Consider the following 25,391-nt stretch of genomic DNA (forward strand, 5'->3'; position numbering starts at 1 on the left):
CAGGGTGAACCAATCCAGCAGTGAGCACGGCGATGCCGGCGAGAAACTGTCATTTGAGCGAGACACATGGTGTCAAGTGCTACTCACGGTTCTGCCTTGCGAGGCAAATGAAGCTGTTGCGCGACTCAGTCAGGAGAACGCGAACAACTACGAGGTAGTTAAGGGAGAGAGGTTCCAGATATTCGGAACTTCTGTCTGGACAAAAAAAGAGCAGCTCAGACAAGAGTCTGAAAGAAAGCGCGAAACAGAAAGACAACAGTCTGAAAGCGAGGCGCGTCAGAAAGCGATGGACGTTAAAGTGTGGCAGGAAGTGCTAGAACCAAAGATCGCGCCAGAAAAGGGCCCGGGTATTCTAGAATGCATCAAGGTAGAGTATGCTGAGAACGAGGCCTTGGCCGGTCTGGAGGTAGAGACGATGTCGAAAGACGCTCTTTGCGTGGATGAGGAGAGTGCCAGCAGTCCCAATGGGCCCAGTAAGATGCTGGAAACCTCCTTCGTGCCTCAAGAGTACGATTCGACATCGTCAAATGTAGGCATGATTAGCACAGTGGCGAATCAGAGCGAAGACGCGACGCTTCAGGAATGCAGCGACGCCATCCGAGAGGGCCCAGTCAATGGTTTCATCAGCGTTGACAAAGATAATTTGGCCCAACAGTCCGTCGTGACGAAGAGTTCGAAAAGCGTTAGCGGGAGGGAAGACCTAGCACTAGCTCCAACGAGCTTCCCGACTTCTGAGGTCACGACGCGACATGATGATGGCATCGAGAGAAAAGAGGCAAGCAAACATCGCCGAAAAAGAAAGAAGCGAAAGCGTTCGGCACTGCCTAAGCCTAGGACTAGTCCCACCCCATCGCCAGAAAGACGAAGGGGTAGGCATTCAATCAGTTTTAGGAAACGTCAATGGTGGCGTTCAGCCTGGCACAAGCGGCGAACCAGCTTTGGAGGAGGAAAGGGAGGTGCATCACCCAAACGAAAGGCGCGTTTTAGTTCGACAACTTCATGAAGGCGACCGTGTCCGAAGGGTCAACGTCGAAAGATTGCAAAAGCTAAAAACCGTGTTTGGGCGAACACAAAGGGACGGTGGCCCCAGTTTTCCCCCTGTTTCTGGCGTCCCTTTCAAATTCCTGAGGGGAACAGGCCAAAGTGGAAAATGAGGTGTGACGGCAGTGCACTGCTTAGAGTTTGTGCATTTTGTAGCTTCTTGCGTGCTCGAAAACTGCCCGCACCACGACCCCATCGGGTGCGATTCAAAAGAATCTAGTTGAGAAAGGGGGAATGGTCAGTTCGAGTAACTTTTGCACAGGCGTGTTAAATACTGTTACTCAGGGTACGTCAAGATGCGTATTCAAGTCTTTTAAATTTTGTAAGTTACGTGATGCGGTGTAAGTTTTTCAAAAGGAAAACCGCCGAACCAAAGGCTGAGAATTGCAGTTAGTTTAATCACGAGTGCGAAAATTTGCATAAGGTAAAACCCGAGAAAATGTGTCATTTTTCTAGTTGTTTCAAAGGTTTAGTGTGGCATCGTATGCCTCCACTGCCATGGGGATGTGGCATGAAAGAGCATTTGAGGAAGATGTTAGCATAAACCGAATGATTTCGTAAATTGATTAAGATTGGCGTGACCCAGTACAGTTGTCGTTGTGCGCATTGAGAATTGAGGTCTATGAGCATGTTATTTTTTTTCCTTTCGTTGGTTGTTTTCTGTTTGCATGTGCGTATTTCATTGTATAAGAAGTGTATTTTGAGTTATTTTCTTTTTGCTTGGTGCATTGGTTGTTTTACTTGTGTAATGCACATTGAAAGATTGCCCTACAGTAAAGGAGCGCACCTGTTCCGCTTTGTTTCGCAGTATACAATCGTGCAGTGTATTCTGTATTGATGGCTGCCGTACACGGCTATTTCGTCTTCTTGTTTGTATTGCGCCTTGATCTTGTTGCGTGTAACTGAAGCTGGTACTCTAACAATTTGTTTGTTTTTTTCTTTTGTTTTCACTTTGATGCACTCTGCCTAGTTATGTTGTGTATGAGAGGGACAGCCCTCATGCCTCCTTTGTTGGTGGTGTTTTGTTCCTTGTTCTCGAAAAAATTCCCCTCCGTGTGAACAAATGTTATGAATAACATTCTGAATGTGGGGGGCAATGTCACGGACGGCCATTTTTGGCGACACCGCGTCACGGCAATTAACGGGCGCCGTACTCCCCGACTGACCGTGAGAAACGGCGGCGCATGAAAGGGGGCCGAGAGTGCAAAACTGGGTGCTCTTCTTAGAACGTCGCCGCCGACGGTTAATCCTTTTGTAACTGTGGCGGCGTCTGCAAGGTCGTAGAAGGCCGCGGTATACCCCGAACAAGGATTAGACTACAAAACGCACCGACTGAGAGCCAAATGTTTGACCGTTTCCACGGGGAAAAGCGTGGGAAACGCTCTGGTGGCCAAGCCGTATGACAACAACCCGACAGGTTGTCACTCTCGCTAGCTGTGGGCCCTCTCCCAATTAAAAAGGGGGTGGGGTCCAAAATATTTCTGGGGCGGAGTTTCCCATCAATTAAACGCGCATGATTGGACCCAGGTAGAGGTCTCTTGTCCCCAAGGAAGAGAGCGAGGAGACACGAAGGGGATTTAAGCGCAGGATTTTGCCCTGCTAGGCAGACTAGTCGCTGACCAAGATGGTGTAGAAACAGATCAACAAGCATCTCTTCTAGAAGTTTTTAGTGTGGCTCTGTATCGGCTGGCCACCTAAACTTAGCCGTTCGTCTAGTTGTGACGCTATATTAACGTCTGCAACGTAGACATCGGGACTTCGCCTCGAATTAGCTCAACCTGCTCGAAGTCACCTGCAAGCACTAGCCTCCCGGAGCCACCAGCGTTGCAACACCGCCGACATCGCAGTCGTGCCAGAACTCTTTTCGACTTCTCGCATCCGATCGTCGGGGACACAACGCGGCCGGGCATCACACGTATGCCTTCACCTGTTTATATCTTCGAACTTTCTCATCCGTCGTTCTATTCTTGTTAGTTGTGTAGTTTGTAATAGTTCTCTCTCTTAAGCTGATTTATTGTTTCTGTTATATATTTCTTTAGTTGTATCAAGTGTCGATGTATTTTGTTAGTTGTATTGAAGTGTTGTATTAGATCCCGTGTTGCTGCAATATCACTAGAGTAAAGATTGTTTTGTTTTCCCACGTCTCTGATCTCTTCACTGTCCCTGCTTGCGTACAGAACGAACCAACCTGCTGTCATTGCCGTCGCCGACTTCGCGCTAGCGACGCTAGAGTGGCAGCTTGTAACATTTAGCCACTAGACCCCCGTAGCGTGGCTGCCAAAAAAGGAGCTTCAGGTGGATTAAAATGTATTTGTGGGCTACATGGTTGATCGTGTTTGCGATAAACGTTAACCCACGCCGGGTTGAGGCACAAACTCAAAACACCAAAAAGACGACACAAGAACTGAACTCAGGTAGATTAGTTATAGAAAATGCTTAAGTACACTAAACGCATCAAGTACATACTTCAAGGAAAAGCCAGTTTCACTGGATGGGCCAAGCAAAGAATGCGACAGAAACATTCAAACTCGGGTGAAACGAAACAGATATTTCACATTTGCACCCAACAACAGAGCTCGTCCAAGAAATTTGCGAGCATTTAGGGCGCATACGCAGAACTCACGTCACTCTACTTATGTTGCCCCAAGTCCCGAAACAAAACCGGAAATCGCGTGTGATAAAGAGTAGGGAACAAAGACAGCCCTTGGCAGTGCACGTGAAGTGACACCTTTCATTCACTGGTCGTGTTCATTTTGCTTTACTTTTTGTCACGTGTTATTATATAAGAAAGTCTGATTAACATTGCTTAAGCTCAATCTTTCTAAAGACCTTTCATCTCGTATCACGGCGTCATGGCGGTCCTTGTCTCCAGCCTCATTGCGTGTGACGCGATGCGACAAGACCCGAGTGCCCGGAATTCATTGAAACCTCTTGCTGATTACTATTCCTTCTTGTTCCCGAAACACATCATGGATCGACATTATATTTGACAAGAGCAGCGCATGACAGAGGGGATCCAGGGGTTCGTTTCTTTGTATTACATACAAAGAGTTCTGAAATTTATATATCCCAAAAAAGACATAGGGTACCTAATTTGCTGTCGCTAACACTACTCTAGTAGTATTGATCTCACTTGGAAGAAATCAAAGTGAATTATGGCAGCAGGTGACAGCTTATTCGTCAGCGGTAACTTAATGCCTAGATCATGCTCCACGTGGCGCCTTGCGGCAAGAAGAATAGACTGGCCGCTTCAGCACGAGTGGCGCTGACGAACACTATATACTACAAATTCAGCGCACGCATAAAACCCCCCAAAAAAGGACCAGAGAGCACCTCCCGTCAATATAGTGAGTATAGATTGGTGCTGGTGCAGATCCCAACTTTGAAAATTCCTTTCAGTTTGAGTCTTAATCAAGAAACTGCGTTACACTAAGAACAATGCCATTTACGCTTCGCTTGGCCCAATTTTCTGTTATTTTCCGTGGTCGGGTCTAACAAGAAAAGCGTGTTACTCGTAACGTCAGCTGCCCCATTGAGTAGTCTGAGGTCGTAATTGGCGAATAAATTTGAACAATCTTAGAGTTTATTGCTCAATCCAAGTCCGCGTGTAAAACGACAATTTCATTATTGAATTGGTGAACACATTAGCAAATATGTATTAGACGAACTTCACGAGGCAAGTCACTTTTGTGAAATGGCATCAGGCCATTGAATATTTTGCTACATGAAGATCAGAAAACAACACTTGTACTTCATACAGCAGCGTTCATGAGTGAAGTAAAGCAAGTGAACAGTTCATGAAGCTGCAACTTATATTATGTTGATATTATTTGGTTGGTGTTGCTGACAAGGCGGTAAAGCACGTCATTCAAAGAGTGGTATTCTAGAAACAGGAGCACTCCATTCGCTATTGACGCCAAAATCTCGATTATGAACGTGGCCTAGCGATAAAACCTCACTAAAATATAAACTCACAGAGCCAGCGCATGTGAAATGCAAAGAATTGTGTATTTTTTCCAACACAGATGTTTGGACAGGCGATTGAGAAACAGCAATCTTCACCGAGCGGGAACAATAATGACATTCTCTATTTTTTATTCAACCAGCGGCAGCCAATAGGCAATCTAAATTATCTGCAACATGGAGGTATTTCGACCGTATGAAGTTCAACACATCACGCATATTCTTGATCCGCTGGAAGCTGGCTCCAGATGGCTGGAATCCCAGTCGGACGCACGTGGGAGCGTAGTCATAGTCAACGTCATAAGCAGCCAAGCTGAAGTCTAGGTTCAAGTTATACTCCTTGCCGTCACAGGCCTGAAAAAGGAAAAAAAAGGAACAAAGAAACACATGCCTCTCACATGGTAATTAGCTATCTTTCTTTTGGGCTTAACAAAAACACCAGGCTTATGAAAAACGCGCATCAGCGTAACGGTGTAAATCGCAGAATAATTTGACAGCGCATCAGATACGATAGGGACAGAGAAGGGACACAGCGATGTCCGTATCTAACTCGTTGCGCTGTCAAATTGTTCTACGATGAACATTCACAAACTTTCTCAACTTGTGATTCATGCTGGAGCGGTGCCTTATCATAGAAACCTTCCTAAGCTCTCTGGGGACGACAGCTACCAAACAAGCAGGAAATCAACTCAATTGCGACGTAGCCAAACCCACGCTAAGCGTTTATATGCAGCACAGTGATCGAAGAGGTGCTTCCACAGCTTAAACTGGATGTCTTACTATGCTCGCGCAACATACCGAAATTCTGTGTTTTTTTCGACATCAACGAAGAACAATGGGAGACCGCACTGTACAGTGCAAACCCGGAAGTGCAACTTCCTGTCCTTCGGCAAGCTGAGGATGCCACTAGAGCACAAGGACCCATGGCTGCCACTCCAGGAAGGAAGCCAATCCTTCGCAATCTATTCGTTTTACACAAGACTGATTCCCTCCCCCTCATTCCATTGAACACTGGAATTTGCTGCCTGGTTATGTTCGTCGACGCCCATTGGTAGAGTGTGTAGCCGACATTCATGACAGACATAATGACATTCATGACAGGTAATAGTTGTTATGTTTCAGTATTGTTGTCCAATTGTTATTGATGTTGATGGCATATTTGTACATTTTGCTTTGTGTTACCACACATCTCCATTAATTTACCTATCTATGTAATTTTCATTGTTGCTAGAAAAAGAATTCATATCCTTCTAACTTCCCCTTCTACCCCCACCCTCCTTGTCATAGCACAAAGTGCGCTGCCGTCTGTCTGTACGTAGAAGAGAGAGAGAGAGAATCATTTTATTGAACGAAATGGGCCAGCAATTACGTCTCGGTGGCTTTAGGTGGCGGCTAGTAGCCTCTGGACTCAGGCGGCATCCTCGACACGCTGGACGGCCCAGAGCTCGTTGTTCAGTTTTGAGGTTTGGAGAGCCGCTTCCAAGCTGCGGCGACGCCGACGAAGAAGCTTCCCCGCGGCAACCGCCGCGATGGCGGTGGCAGCAACGAGTGAGCTCGAGGCTTCTTCTGGTATGGCATTCACGACTGTTGTCACCGGCACATTACCAGAGCACGCATGTGGCTCAATGGTTATATGTACCCGTACGCTTTACGCATATCGGTCAGAGGTGGCGTAGAATAGCCGGACGAGGGCATTACATAGAGGGTTTGGAGTACACTAGAGCTTACGGCATCACGCCTGTTTAATTTCTCGTGTGGTGCCGGGGTATGCACGCCTTTCGAGCCTATAGTGTTGGGTGATGTCTCTGGAACGTTGTGAGATGATCATCCCCATTATCATTCCGAGTCTCTTTCCTTCGTGCCTATCAAAGTGTCTTGATCCACCAGACGCAAAGCCCCGTTCTCGGAGTCAGAGATGGTGGCCACTTAGTGGGTCGCCTCGTTTCAAGCGAGCGGAAAGTTAACGTATTCCGGGGTCCACGAGAAGAAAAGCGCCGGAACTTGGGTTCTGAGCCCGACGCTGAGCCGCCGTCTGCGCAACATTTGCACGATGCAATAAATGAAAAAAAGTGGCAGCATATACACGGAGTGAATGATGGAGAGTGGGGCGAAGCATTCGTCCGTCCATGCGTCCGTCTGTGTGACCATCCATGCGTCTGTTCTTGCACCCGTCCCTGCATCCGTTCATGCTTTCATCCATGCATCTGTCTGTGTGTCCGTTCATCCATCTATTCAACACTCCAAGTCCCACCATCTCTTTATCATATATTCCCCATATAGAAGCACCGCCATTCAGTGGACATTCCAAGGACTAAACTAGAGGTGGCACACGCACACTTTCTTACGGCTTGCGCTTCGGGTCTACTTCCCACCTTCAACCACCTTGAGTTCATGGTATAAACTAGTTCACTGTATTCATGGCACTGCGGCCCAATTCTCGCTAAACCTTTCTAAAACCAAGGAGGTTACGCCCAGCGAGTATTATGTAGCAACCGTTTCTTATCAGATAGTGCTCAATGTATATGCCAGTGGCTGCTAATGTGAAATGAGAGACAGGAGGATTCGGTTTTTAATTTCTTATGGCTTGCGCTTCGTATCTGCTTTCCCCCTTTAACCACCTCGAATTCATTCATGGTATATACAAGTTCAATGTATTCATGGCCCTGCGGCTCAACGCTCGCTAAACCTTTCTAAAACTAAGAAGGTTACACCCAGCGAGTATAATGTAGCCCCTTCTTGTCCGATAGTGCTCAATGTACATGCCAATGGCTGCTAATGGGGATTGCAGCGTGCGCGGTGACTTAAAGCCGAATGCTCCTGTCTCTCATTTCCCATTAGCAGCCATTGGCATCTATATTGAGCACTATTTTTTTATTGTTAAACAACGCACAGAAGAAATCTCTCACCGGCACCACCTTGGAGGTCAAAATGTTATACTTGTTACACGCTACAGCGGTTACGAGGCACAAACAGGTGCCGTTATAAAGAGCTACTACATGGTTACGTACTACTAGGGACGCCCAAGCCACGCCTTAAGGAGCTTCGCCCCTAAAAAAATTGGGGACACTAGGGCTTCACCATTAGGAGTTGTACGCGATAGTGATATGCTGTCCATATTGCGTACTTTAAACACCTAGTTCATCAAACGTTTTTTTAACTTGATGTGCAGCCGCTACATGGCGTTAATGTAGTCGCGAATGTGCATTTTGTAGTGGGTGGCCGGCTCTAAACCACGAAGTCATAATGATAATCACTTGTCATACTTATGACTTCGTGATAATCACGAAGTCATAATGATAATGAAAGAACATTGACACCCTATAGCAATGGGTGCTAGTACCACGCATTTTTGCTGCAATATTTGATATATTATTGTGAAGCATGTACCTTGGACACGTGTGTTTGTATAGGATCAAAGTTACTTTCACTGCAATTCATGCAGAGAAAGTTAATTTCACAGTATTTACGAGCAGACGCGAGGCCGTTGGGTATAACATCCCCTTGCCATGCAAACGGCCCTGGCTTGATCCACACCCTGACCCAGGGTTTCTTTATCTGCATCGTACTTGATTTTTTGGTGATGCGTAAGATGATGATTTTCGCTCGCAACGAACGATGCCGATATTGACATTTTTGCGAAACGCGTTTTTTAGCGCTATCGCGTTAATAAATAAGTATGCCCACCTATGCCGATCTGCACCTGCTCTCCGTGGCTCATGATGAGAATGCTGAATTACGGAGGAGAGAAGAATATTTATGGGAGTTTAGGTAAAATGAGCATCCCGCACAATTATAATTGACTTCAATGTGACGCGCGCGTCCTCAGTATGTGATCTGATGTTCGGCTAAGCACTACACTGTTCGACAGGGCATTCATTCGCCACATTCGAGTTGTGCTTTCAAAACTATGATTTTTGTGCTCGCAAAACAAATGCTACCAGAAGAAAGGGACGCTGGTATTTAGAAACATATTTGATTGTAATCCTGCAAACATGAACAAACACTGATTTTACAATGGATGTACATTTGTTTGCACCTTAATACGGCACTACAAAGGTTATTAACTTGCTTTCTTTTCTAAACTTTATCATCAATGACAAGTAAAATTTGTGAATATTCAAGAAAGCGTCGTTAATTTTAGCATGTCGCTGAAATACCTGTTTAGCTATCTTATATACCATGAGCCAACTATCTTCCCCTCAACTTCTGTCTTCATCGGTCTTCATCAGTCATCAAGGTATGAAGTAGCAGCAGATACTGTATCGAATATTTCTGCCTAAACAAGATAAGAAAAATCAACCCGTCACTGTGGTCTAGTGCTTGCAGTGCTTTACTATCCAGCCGAAGGCATGGTATTGAATCGCAGAAGCTTCCTGTGCATTTCAACACAGATTAATTTCTAGAGGAGCGTGTACGTAGATTCAAGTTTACGTTAAAGAAGACCAGGTGGAGAAAGTCTCCACAGCCCACCATTACGGCTTACGTTATAAATATATTTAGGTTTTGGGAAGTGAATCATCGTTAACATAGGATCAATAAGATGAAATCAAGAGTGTGTACTAACCAGTTGGGCTACACCTATGTCGGTCAAGTACGTTAATGACCTCTTCTCGCCGACGTTGTAGGCCAGCATAGATAGTGGCTGTGTCGGAGTCCAGTTACCTTGGCTGCACAGCTACGAAGTTTAAAAAATAACGATTATCGCTACGTACAACGGGACAAGACGTTATTGTTTGTTAAGTCAGAGCGTTTAAATTTGTGCGAGTTGGAACACGTGTTTGAGGCAGCAGCTTTTCACCGTCAGTACATGTTGCAAAAGAATGCATGCTTACATTGTGCATTGGTCGTCATGGTGACGCAGGCGACATACAAGCTGGTAGATATAAAGCTTTTCATAGAGTATACCCTTGCCCAAGAAATGAAACATTGAAGTAGAACAAACGCTGCACACTAATGCGGTAGTTGCAGCCGTTGGCAGTTGGTAATCTGATCGATCATTGACCAAACGAGCCGTTTCGTATCTCTCATTGATCAAACTTAACAGCGTCGTAGCTCGTGCCCGCAGAATCCGAGCTGAAGAATGAAAAAAAAACGCAAAAGACCAGGACAGCTGGTCTTCCGCACCATGTTGTTATCTTTTTCTGCCTGCATTGTGATGAAAACACTAGAAAATGAAGGAAAACGTGTTTAAGGAATATTATTCGTAGTATCCCTGTAGTCGTTGCGCAATAGCGACGATATAAATTCAAAGAAAGTGTACACGATAAGACACTCGAAGCTAATTCCACACGGCACCCACAACAGTAGAATAACGCGTCCGTTGATGTATCATCTGAGCTACGGTGGGTGCCGTAGTCCCGCCCACTTAAGTGGGGAGCTCCGTGCACAGAAACCTGTAAAAGTGCGTGGCAGCGCTGTACTATCCGTGAAGCTCATGACGCGTCCTTCGAAGGATGCCAATTTGGTGGCAAGTACTTTTTCCACCCACTTTACTATCAATTTATTGTTCAAAACACTAGATAATATTTAAAGCCTAGAAATAAGAATCCTGATACCTTCCATTGATTAGTTGTTGGCTGGTTTGGTTAGGTTCTGTATAACAAAAAAAAAACGAGCCGTTGATTGATTTTCCTTCTTTCCTAAAGCGAAAAATTGATAATATTAACAGTACTTTCGTTTTATGCCAATAAAAACACCCTAATAGGATTGCGTAACTATGATGTGAGTGTGAAGTGTATCGTTTCACTGACGTCAATGTTTTGTGGTTTATAAAACTTAGGCACGGAGAAAGTCAAGATTTCTCACCGACTTTGGGTCGTCGTAAAAAGGGTACTGGTGGTCCTGGCACTGCTTAAACATCTGAAACTCGTCCACCTTCGGTGTAGCAGGATTAGCGAACTTCGGGGCGTAATACACTCCTTTGAGACTAAACGAGATACCAATAGGAATAACGAAGCCCGCCTTGTCCACTTCGCGAAGCAACGCCAAGCTTTCGTTCTGTGAAGGTGCAATAAAGAGAAAGTGCATGAGGCCTTGCAACTTCTGACGCATGCAGGATCAAGCGTTAGTTGAAGAAATGAGGCACATATTTGTGTAGCTCAACAGGGAACTAGGCGTAGCACACGCATTGTCAGAGGGCGTCTAATGCAGGACCATAGCCAGGAAGGGCGGGAAAGGGGACCATGGGCCCGGCTCCTCCCCCCCCCCCAAGTTCCGAGGAAGGGGGTCACTGTAATTGTAACTTGCAAATAAAATAACGCCGTGTTTGGCCACATGTGGAATGACTGGCACTAAAATCATTCTACAGCTCCCATGCAGTTCTTCCGGCGTCAGCTCCCTTTGACCAAGTGGTGGTGTCATATCAACACGTATTCATGTAACGGCATGTTATGTGTTGCCATAGCGACGTCATTAGACGACGGTATCAGGTGATGCTTCCTTTCGTCGCTCACGCTTACGTCGATGCCGCTGTCTCAAACGGCAAATTTCGAAGTTTAATTAGGCGCATAAGGATCTTGCCTTAAAGCTAACCAAACACTTGCATGTGCAACTTGTCGTGGCTCAGTGATGTTGTCAGCAAGTCGAGAACTGACACTATCAGTCATAGAGTTCGTACGACCATGAAGTTTTTAGCGAATTCCCAGCGAAATGCGTCGTTCAGCCAAGCGTTGTTATATTCGTCATTTACAAATTAGACAAGTGGCGCAAATGCGGCCTTTCGACGATTCTCCCTCCTAAGACAGAGCAGCTGAGGAAATTCACAGTATGGCTGCAGTGGGAGACAAAGCTGGCCGAGTATGCGCCATACACACCGGGTATGTACCGAGCAGCTTCTCGCATAGCCTAGCTGTTCAGAGTACTAAATATATAGCAAGGGGGAAAGAAGGGGCGAGGGAGCAAGCAGCAATGATGGAAGATTGCGGAGAAAGGAAAGCAGGAGAGATAATAAGGCACCGAACAGCCCTGCATAGACTATTTTCTGTAATATTTATGGCTGACGCCACCTTGTGTGGCTACGCTACTGTTTTCATGTTTGTGTATATCAAGACATGAATGATTAGACTTATGTAACATTTTGGTAGAAGTGCGGAGTACTTTCCTTTGACGACAGCGCTTGTGAACGCCTCTAAGGACTGTTATACTATGGCTCCGGGTGAATACACACCTTCGCCACCTACCTCGGCAACGACAACAACTCGACGCGTTGCCTCAACACAACCCGTGATCTATATACTTTTCCTTGAGAGAACAATCTAGTGTGGAGAGGTGGCTCGGTATGTACGATCACGTCATTAAGCAATATGGCTAGGACGCAACCGTGATGGTTGCAAATGTCACATTCTATCTCTATAAAACTTCTCGCATCTGGTTTGAGACCCAGGAGCACAAAGTCCCCAGCTGGAAATGTTTAAACAACAGCTGCGTGACCTTTTCGGCAACGCGTTCGGTCAACAACTTGATGCTCAGACGCAATGAGCCGTACATACACAGACGTCCACCCAGCCTTAATTTGGCTATATTATTGGCTTAGCTTGTGTCAAAAGGCCATTCTTAACATGACCGAGGCTCACAAGATCTCAGTCACTTTGAACGTTATTGCTGACGATGCGTTCAATCTGCTTCTCTTTGCAAACGTAACGACCGTCGACAACGTAATCAAAGAGTGATGCCAACTCGAGTAAGTGAGGAGTCCGTGCAATGTGCACCAGTTCCACCGCCTACCCAGCAAATCCACCAAAATATCACGTGGAAATAACAGCAGGCAGTCTGTAACCACAGCACAGCTCAGACAATGTCACCCTCTTCCTTTCTAGTCTGAGGTGCCTTTCAGGGTATGTCTTATTATGCCCTGCATCCTTGAGCGAAAACCACGGAATATTATAATGCATCTACCAACTTAACTGTTTTCTTGAAGATACATCTATCGTAACATTGTTCATTTCTTGAAGATATTAAACACAAAAGTGCCCAATATAGCGGTGATCGATGCATCCGTAAAATATTCTATAGTATCGTTCAGTCAGCCAGTGCTGTTAACTGCTTACACACGCCGCTTAAGAGCTGCCTAGCTTAACCACAAAGCGCCACTGTGGTGGTCTAGTGGCTAAGGCACTCGGCTGCTGATCCACAGGTCGCTGTATTGAATCGGGGCTGCGGCGGCTGCATATCCGGTTGAGGCGAAAATGCTGGAGGCCCGTGTGCTTAGATTTGGGTGCACGTTAAAGAACACCAGGTGGTCAAAATTTCCCGAACCCTCCATTAGGTCGTCTCCTATAAATCGTATGGTGGTTTTGGGACGTTACACCTCACATATCAATCAATCAGTTAGTATAACCATGATGTTTATCTTTGCTTAATAAATCTATTTTCCGATGTACACTTTATGAGCACGATGTAAGCATAATAACGCCATTTATTTCAAGGTAACTGTCTGCAACAGTTCGTATTGTGAGTGAATACGTACGACCGTGTGACCATAGGTGTAGTCTCTCCCACGGACAAGGTTTTGAGGCAGAGTCGCCATGGCCACTGGAAAGATGAGGCAGTCATTGAACTTCCTCACCGGATACGAGAGATGCGAAATGGCGATGAACATCGATGGAGTGAATATGGTCCTGAAAAAATAGTAGAATTTTTGAACACCCAGATTCAATACCATTCAACACCGACTCACAAGTAAGTTAAGCGCATAGAGCCAAAAAGATATAAGAGGTTTTGGGCTATAATCTTTTGTTGTCAACAGTTTCCTTGATTTGATTACAAAGTAGGACTATGGCATCATGCTTGAAATAGGAAACGCTGGCTGTGTACGTACTTTTGTTTCGGATATTAGGTTTCTGTAGTTACCCCTTTATTTCACACAAACAGTTTTGCTGCTAAAAAGCTACGTTCATTAGATGTTAAAACATCGTGAATACCGCCGCTTTCAGCACAGGCTTTAATTTTTTTCTTGCTGCTATGCGAACAAGTGGTACATGAGGCATATAGCGAGTAGTATATTGTGTGATTATAAGAACGGTCACCCATTATTCCTACGCCTCTCAAAAGAAATTTATCAAACCCCGCTAAGATTATTTACATCATTGTCGCAATGTACGGGCACACTGCGCTTCTAGCTGGGGGCGGACGCGAGAGAACCTCTATCTTCCCCGGTGCCAGGGTACCCATATAGACGCGGTTGGTTTAAAGGGTTCAGATCACCACAATTTTATATCCGCATGTTCAAATTTGTCTTTTCGCAATGAGCATGAGTTGCTTTCACGGAGCCCCAAGAAGCGACAACGTGCGTCTAGTCATACTCGGAAAACGACAGAAAAAAATGGCTGAGTATGAACGAGGGCCCTGATGTGTCCTTGTGATTAGAGAAAGCTTTTTTCAGGGGCGAAGCTTTTTAGAACGGCACCCGTTCGTGCATCGTATCTGTTGTAGCGTGCAACAAGTATAACATTTTGATCTCCAAGGTGGCGCCGGTGAGAGATTTCTTCTGTGCCTTGTTGAACAATAAAAATAGTGCTCAATGTACATGTCAATGGCTGCTAATGGGGAATGAGAGACAGGACCGTTTGGCTTTTAGTTAATGCGCACGCTGCGATTCCCATTAGCAGTCATTGGCATGTACAAAGAGCACTATCTGACAAGGAAAGCTTGCTACGTTATACTCGCTGGGTGTAACCTCCTTAGTTTTAAAAAGGTTTAGCGAGCGTTGAGCCGCAGTGCCATGATTACAATGAACTAGTATATACCATGAATTGGAGGTGGTTAAAGGTGAGAATTATATACGAAGCGCAAGCCGTAACAAAGTAAAAGCCGAATTCTCCTGTCTCTCATTCCACATTAGCAGCCATTGGCAGGTAAATTGAGCCCTATCCGACAGGAAAAGGTTGCTACATTACACTCGCTGGGCATAACCTCCTTGGTTTTAAAAAGGTTTAGCGAGCGTTGGGCCGTAGTGCCATGAATACAGTCAACTAGTATATACCATGAACTCGAGGTGGTTAAAGGTGGGAAGTAGACCCGAAGCGCAAGCCGTAGGAAAGAGTGCGTGTGCCACCTCTCGTTTAGTCCTTGGACTGTCCGCTGGATGGCGGTGCTTGTATAAGGGAATATACGACGAAAAGATGCGAGATGGTGGTACTTGGAGTGTTGAATAGATGAACGAACGGACAGACAGACAGATGCATGGATGGACGCATGAACGGACGCAGGGGTGGATGCATGGACGAACGCAGGGCCGGACGCACGAATAGACGCATGCACGGACGGGCGGATGGACGCATGGACGGTCACACAGACGGACGCATGGACGGATGGAAGCAAGAACGAATGGACGGACGAATGCTTCGCCCCACCTTTTATTATTCAATCCGTGTATGTGCTGCCAATGTTTTTTCTTAGTTGTACCATGAACGACAAATGAACGACAAGGTGTAGTTTCTACTTTGGACGCTCTGAAGATCATATTGAAAGTCATTATGGTCTGATATTTTTGTTGCACTCAATTTTAGAGACCTTTAAACTCAGGAGTACCCAAATGATTAGCATATCCTTTTAGTACAGCCACTGAATTTTCTGACTTAATCATTTTTCGGCATTTGTTTTTAAGGGCATGAAGACTAATAATGATTTTGCGTAAGATTTTTTGATTAGCACTTACTTGGGACTGAGGAGGCTGTAGGCGAGTGCAATTCATTCGTGTGAAGACTTAATGTGCTTTGCTTTTTCGAAAGTGTATCACTTAACACCCTAAAAATATTTGCTCCGGGGCATAATCGAGGTTGGTCGCCAAATAAAATACCCTACTGTTTTGTGTTTTCGCGTTTTGTGTTATAACGTCATGTCCGATCAAAACACCCTTGCGGGGGTGGGAACAAAAGCTACGTAAAAATGTAGTAAAAGCGATTCAACCGGTTTTAAACATCTTAACTCTATAGGTTTTAAACATGTTAACTCTTAACTTAAAAAGCTCGTTTCGCAGAAATTCCGGCGTCGGCATTGGTTTCGGCGTCCTTCGTTGTCACCAAAAAATTATCTTGTGCGTGAAGAAAAAATTAAGATGGAAATATAAATTAAAAATAAATCTAATCCGAATGATGATTCATACAGATCGTTTGCGTGGCAAGCAAGCGTTCGATCACACAGCTGCACGTCTGCATGGAAGTACAATGAAAATAGGTTCTTTTTTTCAGAAATGCAGCGAAAGTAATTTTATGCTCTATATATAGAGCACCACGTCCAATAGACTTTTTTCACAATACAATATGTAATATCGCTGTATTAATGCATTGTACAGGCGTACATTGTCACCGGGCGTCAGAAAAGGTGATGATCTTAAACGCTTTATGCTTTAAAATCGACGGCCCACTACAAAAGGTACACATGTTGCTTTGCCTGTTTGATTAAATCCACATAGTCGGTGCATAACAAGTTCGAAAAGCTTTCACGCGCATAACTGCCCATAATTTGCTACCCACAATGCAAAATGCAGCCACTCGCGAAAGCTTCAACGACACAAGTCATATTGACATTCCTGAAGTGTGCGCTAGAGCCAGGATATCTCAATTGCGTTCAACTCATGAAGGGGAAAGACTATTGATTATTTTCAAGTTCGGTTTAGCGTCCCAAAACCTCCATATGATTATGAGAGACGCTGTAGTGGAGGGCTCGAGAAGTTTCGACCACATGGGGTTCTTTAACGTGCACCCAAATCTGAGCATGCGGGCCTACAGCATTTTCACCTCCATCGGAAATGCAGCCGCTGCAGCCGGGATTCGATCCCGCAACCTGGGGTCAGCAGCCGAGTACCTTAGCCACTAGACTACCGCGGAGGGGGAAAGGGGAAGCTTAAGGGTTCCTTAATGGTTATTCATTGCTATATCTGCAATTTAAGAAAGGCCAGCCTCTAGTACGTGGAGCCACAGAGCTTCTTATTACACACATTACTTCACCTAAAAACTTCTGCAAAACGTTATCTGCACAAACTGTCAAATAAGCTGCAAGCTAGTCTCAAACATTACATTGTCCTTGCAATGAAGCACCTTTTATATTATAATAAGTAACTCAATTCACATCGCATAGGACTCACTTCATCAAATTGATAATTTGGTCATTAGCTGTACTGTCTGGGGTCATGCCAATGACGTAGTAGGATGACCTCTTGAAAGAGAAGTTAGGCGCCAGGAATTTGTACAGCGCCTGAAAAGAATAAATCAGAGAAATCAGACGGTGAAAATATCTGATCAGTAATCACACTGCATTGTGCGAGAAAGAAGGGAGGGAGTTTTCAAGTAGTAGTTTTTTTGTTCGGTTCAACAATAAAGAAAACGGAGAATACGAAGGTTCCAGATTCTCTTCCTGATGGCGGTGCGTTGTCTTTGTTGTCCACTTTATTTCTTTCACATCTCTACCATAACTACTCAAATAGGCTCAACACAGTTTAGTGAATGTCCCAAAATGCATGCTGTGATACATGAGTGCCTTATGACTTTCTAAGATGTACAGTATAGCCTCATATCTTGTTTGCATCCTCTTCGGCACACTTCTACTAGTAGAAGAAAATATAATATTGCTAGAACAATATATTGCCTTGTGGAAAACGGCATGCCGGGGTAACAAAGGCGTATAAACGTAGGATCATTGAAAGGAAGCTTGCGGAATAGGTGCATTGGACCAACAGCTACCAGGATGAATGAGTGCTTGACCTATATTACGGCTGTAACGAAGAGGCACTTGACGATAGTGTAAAAACACACAGACAAAAGTGCAGGTTAACGTGTGAATATTGTTTGAAAAACACGCCGAAACTGATGGAATATCCAGATGTTGTTAGTATATGAAACACCATGGAGTTCATACAATGCAAATGACTAAATATTTACGCCATTCAGATGGCTCCACTAAGAAAACACAAGGCACAAGGAGAATCGCACTCATGCGCTGAAAGTGCCAACTACCTATACTGATATATTTGAAAACGGACAATGAGGCGTAGGGCCAATAGAGCACACGCGCCTTTATTGTTATGGCCCATGCTATAACGGCAGCCATTACAAGACATTTGAATGCCGTGATAAGAACAGCGCGATGACAGGGCAGTGGTAAGAATCAAACAACGCAAGTGATTACAATTAACTTAGTGGAAGTTTGTTACAATGAAAAATAAATATGAAAGGCTGCTAAGAAAAGCTTCAGATGGTGGCACATTTTTAATCTTTGTTACTGTATGGATGTTTTGATCATGTGCTTCTCTGAACTGCATGTCGCAACGGGGTGTAACTCGCACACGTAGTATTATTCTGTTTAAATAGGCGAGGCTGCATATGTCCACGGCCTTGTTGCAGTGGCTTCTGCTTCAAAGTAGACCGATGGGCGTACATATGATTTTCACGCACAGTTGCTTGGATGAGGGCTAATGCGTGCGCATAATTTTTGGCGTAAGTGTACGTACCATCTAGTACGTGTGAGTCTTGGGGGGAGGCTCTCTTGGTAGAGCGTTCGGGGCAAAAGCCCTTGTAAAGTTGAAAATTATTATAATGTACTTCTTTTACACCAGGAACAGTTTTTGCAAGTTTGTGTCAGTTCTATTTCTCCATAAAAATTAATAGGTAAGATGCGAATAAATAGGGATTTATAAAGTCAGAGCTTTGCCCGGTATGGTACCACCGTTTTGCCACTCTGCACTGCACTACGCGGGATAATTGACCCAGCAAACTATCAATATGTTTGTTCCAAAGCATAATGCTAGAAAAATTGCTAGCACCATCGAATACGTTGACATAGTTTGTTCAGAGCTTGAAATTTTTTGTTGCATGATAGAAAACTTCAGTAGCGAGCGACTGAGTCAAATATTGTGCTTTACGAGCAACGTGATCACCTGCAGCGATTTGCGACTACCTTAGTCACAAAACCAATGGTAGTCGTCAGAAGTGGTGACCTCTTATTAAACACGTCTGCTCCAGATTCATTCCTAGTTGGCTAGTGAACTAGAAAAATTGGCTGCAGCACAATCACCTTCAGTATTGTAAGGGCTTGCGCAACAATGCTGGGATGTGTGAGGTGCCTGTATAGGTCAAGGAAGCCAAAATGGTGAACTTCTTTGTCCCAAATCTCTTTGATGGTGTTCAGGAATCCCTGCTCCTCGTAGTCTGTGAAAATGCCATGCCTGCGGAAACATTTCAAAACATAGATCAGAACACACAGTATGCGCACGTACATACATGTAGCAGTGCGATATATTGGGGCGAAAAATTGGTAACACTTGTTTGACGAGCTTGTTCGGCAAGCTTCTTTTGTTCGCGCCCTCTTCTACGGCGGAAGCCCATGTTTACGCCACTGTTGCCAGTTTACACTCCTCTGGTTCCCATGACTGCATATCGTGGTTATCTCGGGCGAGCTTCAAGATATTTGATTGAGAGAAACGGTAGATGGGCGTGGCAAAACAAACACCACTCATCAAGCCAAAAGATAAAAATAAAGTCAGAACTCGAAAGCGAAAACGAACACTCGCAAACACCCAAACTTAACTCGGTAAAAAACCGCGTACTTAGGTCAAACTAAAGCTGACCGTAGCCTAGTATAAATGCGTTTTTACCCCGCGCCATAGCGGTAAAGGTTCGTACAGTTCACGCCACTTTGCCACGTCGACTCTGTGCCCCTTTGCTGTGTCGACATTTCGTAGATTTTGTCGTCGACGTCCTCCGCGTGAGTTCTTATGGTCGTGGTCCTTTTCAGCTAAAAGAGCCGCTCGACATCATGGGCGGTTTGTTCCAGTCTTCGTCATCTTCTTCGGCTCAGTTAGGCTATGCTCAAGTCGTCAATAGCGTCGCGACTGTGGTGTAGGCCGCGTCCGTTCTGGTTTGATGTGGGAGAGCTGTAGGCCCACCAGGAACTGCGGTGAAAGGTTGTGGCAAGTTCCGGCAGCCTCACTTGAGTCTTCAGAGATCAAAGGCCACTTCCTTGGCCTTTTCGTCGACAGTCTCAGAACCGGGTCGTTCTGCTCATTTCGTCCCTGTAGCGACGCGGACACATTTGATCTTCATAGTTCAAAGCCCAATCGCACCGTGATCGCTGATGCTTTTAAACTCTCCACTACGGCTCTGGTAGCGTGCCGCGAATCTACATCTCCAATCTCGTACGGGAATGTGGCGCGTACTCAAAATACCGAGAGTCTCGCGGACTGATATCACATTCTAGTGCCCGGTACGTTCCTCACTGCATGCCGTTTTACTTGGGACATTGGTATCCCACTTTTAAAAATTGTTTTTTTAAAAACTCCTAATGTGAGCCTCATCAATGCAGTCTTCTGTTTCCTTGCTGTAGTGGATATCACTTGTCATCACTCGTGTACAGGCTCGCACGTCACCTCCCATTGTTACACGGTTTTACTTGCCGCTCCACCGCAGTATCGCAAAATTCACTAAATTATGGCACCAACACTTCACAAACAGATTTTCACTGTTCCCATAGTTCATTGACTAGTACACATTAGTCCGTCATATCTACATGACATCACAACGTCATGACTACACTTCACTGGACACGTTTTGCACATCTTTTCGCAAACCGATTTATGTCCGTATGAACTCCCGGCCAAAATGCCTCGCTAGTCACTTCCCTGCGTGGGCTCTTTAAATCTGTAAACCCATTATTGTAGCGGTATTCTAAGACGCTCTGTCTACAGCGTGCTGGCACCATCACTGGTCAAATCAGATCTTCGTTTTTCCTAAACTTCCAGCATACCAAATGTTTACTGGCTTCATATGCCCTACTTCTTCACAATACCTTTCTCGGTTTACTGCAATGCTGTTTATTGCATATCTCAGGGTTCTGTCCTTTCTGTGCTCTTTTGCGAGCTCCTCTACGGATACACCTAACTAGTCAAGAGCGGCCCCTATTGTCTCTCTATGCCGTTTACAACTTCCGCTACTCCTTCTGCTATATATTTTATTGGTACTGTATTGTGTCTCCTCTATTTTGATGCCCTGATTTTCTGCTCACTTGACATCAAAATTCTTCCACTCTTGGTCATTGTTACAAGTATTCTCGATGAACGGTTTTTGTAGGAACGCACTAGGAAAAACAAAATAAGTGCAGTACAGGGTTGTAAGTTGTAGATGCATACGTGCAGGTTATAATTTATGGTTGTGAGAACCACGCGTATGTGACATACGACATTGCGAAGTACATATACTAGCGAGATCGGCCAGTAATAAACCGTCCTTGAAAGATTGCGCTCTGTTTTCTTGACTGTGCGATCTCTTGTCGATGTCCTTTGCCTGCGCTAGCATATATTACCATGACGTTTCTTGCTTTGTGTTTCGACGCCTTTACAATACGGTCTATTTGTTTGTTGCTAGCTCTCAAGTATCGCGCTTGTGACCTTCTTTGGTACATCATCTCTTCGTTCCTGCAAGTGCACTGAGGGGAGTAGTGTTCGCATGCATTCTAGGAACCATTATATTGCGAATGCTTCATTAAAATACTTAGTTTCGTGGCGTTTTTTCTGTCTTTTCTTTTTTCTTCTCGCTTCTGTCACATTGCTGTCCTTCTTGCAAACATAACAATAATATTATCTAGAGTTTTACGCCCCGAGATCACAATATGATTACGAGAGACGCCATCGAGCACTCCGAGTTTTCTCACCATCTGCTGTTCTCTAACGGGAACTGATATTGCAAAGCACACGGGCGGCCTCAACAGTTTTTCATCTACCTATATGCGACTACCACTGCCGCGATCGAACCCGTGACAATACGGTCAGCAGCAGAACATCGTAACCACTTTTCCAACACAGCGGAGTTATTTCAAATATGCGGCGAATATTAGTAGGACGCAGTAGGCCTCAAATTACGCTCGTTAGCATTTGGCCAAACCTATAGACACCATTACACAGTACTAGGTGGAAGTTGGCATACAAGCTTCGGTTTATGCGAGTAAGTACGGTATGTCTCATGGCACGCATACCATTTCATGCCAATGATAATTTTGCCACATTGACATAACTGAGAGGGGGAGAAATCAATGTTTATTGAGAAACTGTTCCTAGTGATGCCAGGTATCACCTTTATCTTCGACTGAACATTAAAATTATACGTTGCTAAACCTATTCGGCAAGAGTCATACCACCATAATATCCCATTATTTGCCACATATTTGGCATGTGTGCAGTAGCTTCAGGTGCGTACCATGTAACTGAAGTAACCAGAGTGACTTAACGACGTCATCGTCATGTAATGAGCGCTGTTCATGCTATAAGACGTCAAGAATTTTCTAACTTTAACGTAATGAAACTGAGCTCATGCTTGCCACAGAGCAACGTGGAGGTATACCCGCAGCGTCTTGCACTAACGCACTCAAAGCTTTGGAAGCAGAATGACACCTTCCCACGTGTGACAAGTATGAACTATTTACCCACGAGCAAAATAAGGAGAAGATAGAAGCTTCAACGCATAAAAAATTTTCGCAACAGATGGTGTGGGTGGAGACAAAGTTTCGCTACTCCCGCTGCTCGCCTCTAAGGAAACATGGCCGCTTGTCAAACTTTATGAGCGCAGACAGACAGACAGGCAGACGGACAGACAGACAGACGGACAGACGGACAGACAGACAGACAGACAGACAGACAGACAGACAGACAGGCAGGCAGACGGACAGACGGACAGACAGACGGACAGACGGACAGACGGACAGACGGACGGACGGACGTGTCTTTGGTTCACCTATAAAGGCGCCGTAATTGAATATATACGAGCTTTCTAGTTCTTTCATAGCTTGGATATCTTAAGCACATCTACATACGTTGAAGTAGTCGACAAGATTCACTTACTCAGGTGAAAAGGATAAGCCGAAGTGGGTGAACTTGTACCGTTCCGTCTGATAGACAAGGTATTGGGCACCGACGTCCAACATGTCAAGGCCATCGAGAAGGCTGCTCCTGAAGCTCTTGTAGAGGGAGTCGAAAAAAAGGTAGTCACACATGCCGTCAGGAGGTAGGTAGCCCTTATTTCCGCGCACCGGCGCAGTCACAGTGCAGATGTACGGATGGGGAGGCATAGGCCGGGCCACTGTCGAGAAGAACCAGTCATTTAACGAGAAATGTGGCACTTAAACGATTTTCAAAATCTTGGTCGATTTTTATGGAACTCGCTCAATTCATGTATATGTGCATGCAGATTTTCTAGGCAATTCTTTTTTTCTCGTGATAAATAGTTTTTAAGATATCACAAACACCTACTTGTATAAGGCCTAATTAACTAAGTAACAGCTGTCCAAGATGTATTACCGAGAACATTCGGTATGACAGCTTGGAGCGTACTGCAGTATGCCTACCAAGGACAGTAATTGAGTCGTAATGACCTTAAGGTGACAAGACGTAATGCTACGTCCATCCTCTGAGTGGTCATGTCGCAACTGCGCTTGCTCAGAGCCATGACGCATCGGTTTTGTCCATTGTTCTCTGGATATGAACTGAGGATCATAGTTACGTCAACAAAAGGAAATGTTTCCATGCTCAACAAGTACATTATGGTCCTATTTACGGCAGCTCTGAACAAAAATATTTAGGCAGGAACTTATCGCGTTGCCATTGAAAGAGAGAATAAATTAGAAAAGAAAGAGAGAAATAAAAAAGAACAAAAGCAGAAAAGAAGGAACGAAAAGAAAGACGGAAAGAAAGAAATGAAGAAAGAAAGGAAGATGTAGTAGTACGGGAAGGCCACCTGCACCAAGCATCACATGCTCCGATTATTTCGATGGATGAAGGGCTCCTCAATGATGTTCAATTGAATTACTAGTTTTACTAATTACTTTGTTTTAGCGATCTATTTTGTTAAAGTAAAATATGCTTTAACAGTAATTTACTTTTTTGAGCTGCTACTTTGCTTATGACAACCACAAGGGAAGATATATGCACCCAAATGTAATCAATACTTCTCTCTCACCCATTTGAACTGCTACATTTAAATTTATTGCGATGTGTCTGCTGCTATGTCTAGGACCACATTAGGAAGGAGTCGTGTGGTGTATAAACTGAACGATGCTGACGGCTTACATGCTATTGTGAACAAGATATGCGCTGTTGCGTACTCTCTGGCCCCTGGAACAACAGTTAGCTAAAAAAAAAAAGAATGCGATTAACGAGTGCCAATTCACCTGTAACTGGACCGCTGGTGACAGGAATGGGCGGAATTGTCTGCGTCGTCGTGGTGCCTAGAAGCAAAGAAAAATATGCAAGAAAAGGCTAGAAAGCAAGCCTGTTTTTGCTGCCTTGAAAGCAAATAAGCAGCAACTTGCAGTCATGATGCCCTCATAGAATCGAATACATATTGCTTGCAAATTCTCTAATTTCCCTTTGCAGTTCTTGACGACTTCCCATCCCCTCCAGTTTTCCTCACTTCGTATGAAGTCGCAATGGCAACGAATAAATACTATTGAAAATAAAGCCACTACTCTGAAGACACAACAATAAATTACTTGATGGATCCGTTCTTCATAGGAATCGGTACAAAGTGAAAGTAAAAGGAATCCTTGCAGACGTAGTTTGATGTTTACCGCAAACTGATACGATAGAGCTTCTAAAATGTATACAGGGGCACTATTCAACATGAATATTCACACGTTAACGGTTGGTCATACATCCACATCTCGACGACTGACGCTCACGATCATGAAATAAGCAAAGTCTTGTGGTAGCAGTTGCACTTAGCGGTGTAAGCCTAATAAGATGAAGTCGCACTACATCAGAAGAGGGACGCTTACGGAACGTACAACTTGGGCGAAAGTCACCTAATACTAGACACGTCTCATTAGTAGAACACCATGGTTGCAAAAAAAAAAAACGCAATGCACGTCATGTCCCCTCTCTGGCCCAGCCGTTACTTTTCTCTAAGTATGGGCAAGGGGGGAACGCGGTGGTAGAGCTAAGTAAGGCAGGTACGCGTCTCAGAGCAATGTTTAATACGTAAAACAGCTATCAGGGAGGCCGATGACGAAGGATTTGTTCTAGTCGGTGCTTGCTGAAAATCATAATTTAGCTTTAAAAAAGCACAACTGACGCACAGAACCAACACCGCAAGCACCTGTGTTGCATGACTCTGTGTGTCTGTTGTGTCTTTTTTTGTGCTGCTTTATGATTTTCAGTGAGAGGCTGAGGCTTTAGCTAACGTCGTCACTTCGCCGAGTGTTGAGACGCCGACAAACTTGTTCGTATATTGGAAACGCACCGAATGGAACGGACGCGTTAAGCAACGTACGTGTAACAAAACATATTCACGAAGGCCACAGATGAAATACATTACTTCAATTTGCCACTTCTAGACGCCGAAACCAGCCTTCCAGTTAAGAGTAATGTTGGAGAAAAGTTTGAAGGTCCCGTTTGTAAAGCCTCTCTTGTG

At 44.7% G+C, this 25,391-nt stretch overlaps 1 protein-coding gene across 1 annotated transcript in view; it reads right to left on the bottom strand.

The window, feature by feature from the left end:
- Nucleotides 1–5,139: 5,139 nt before the first annotated feature.
- Nucleotides 5,140–25,391, bottom strand: part of LOC142768309 (uncharacterized) — a 28,828-nt gene continuing 8,576 nt past the window's right edge. Inside the window, exons 3-10 of the mRNA XM_075870275.1 lie at nt 24,151–24,207; nt 22,826–23,063; nt 19,012–19,162; nt 17,087–17,196; nt 13,469–13,619; nt 10,810–11,001; nt 9,569–9,679; nt 5,140–5,358 (exon numbers count right to left, since the gene is read on the bottom strand). Of these exons, the coding sequence (XP_075726390.1) occupies nt 5,140–5,358; nt 9,569–9,679; nt 10,810–11,001; nt 13,469–13,619; nt 17,087–17,196; nt 19,012–19,162; nt 22,826–23,063; nt 24,151–24,207 (1,229 nt within the window). The remainder of the gene's footprint in view (nt 5,359–9,568; nt 9,680–10,809; nt 11,002–13,468; nt 13,620–17,086; nt 17,197–19,011; nt 19,163–22,825; nt 23,064–24,150; nt 24,208–25,391) is intronic.

The sequence above is a fragment of the Rhipicephalus microplus genome, chromosome 8, assembly GCF_043290135.1.
Source record: "Rhipicephalus microplus isolate Deutch F79 chromosome 8, USDA_Rmic, whole genome shotgun sequence".
NCBI classification, from domain to species: Eukaryota; Metazoa; Arthropoda; class Arachnida; order Ixodida; family Ixodidae; genus Rhipicephalus; species Rhipicephalus microplus.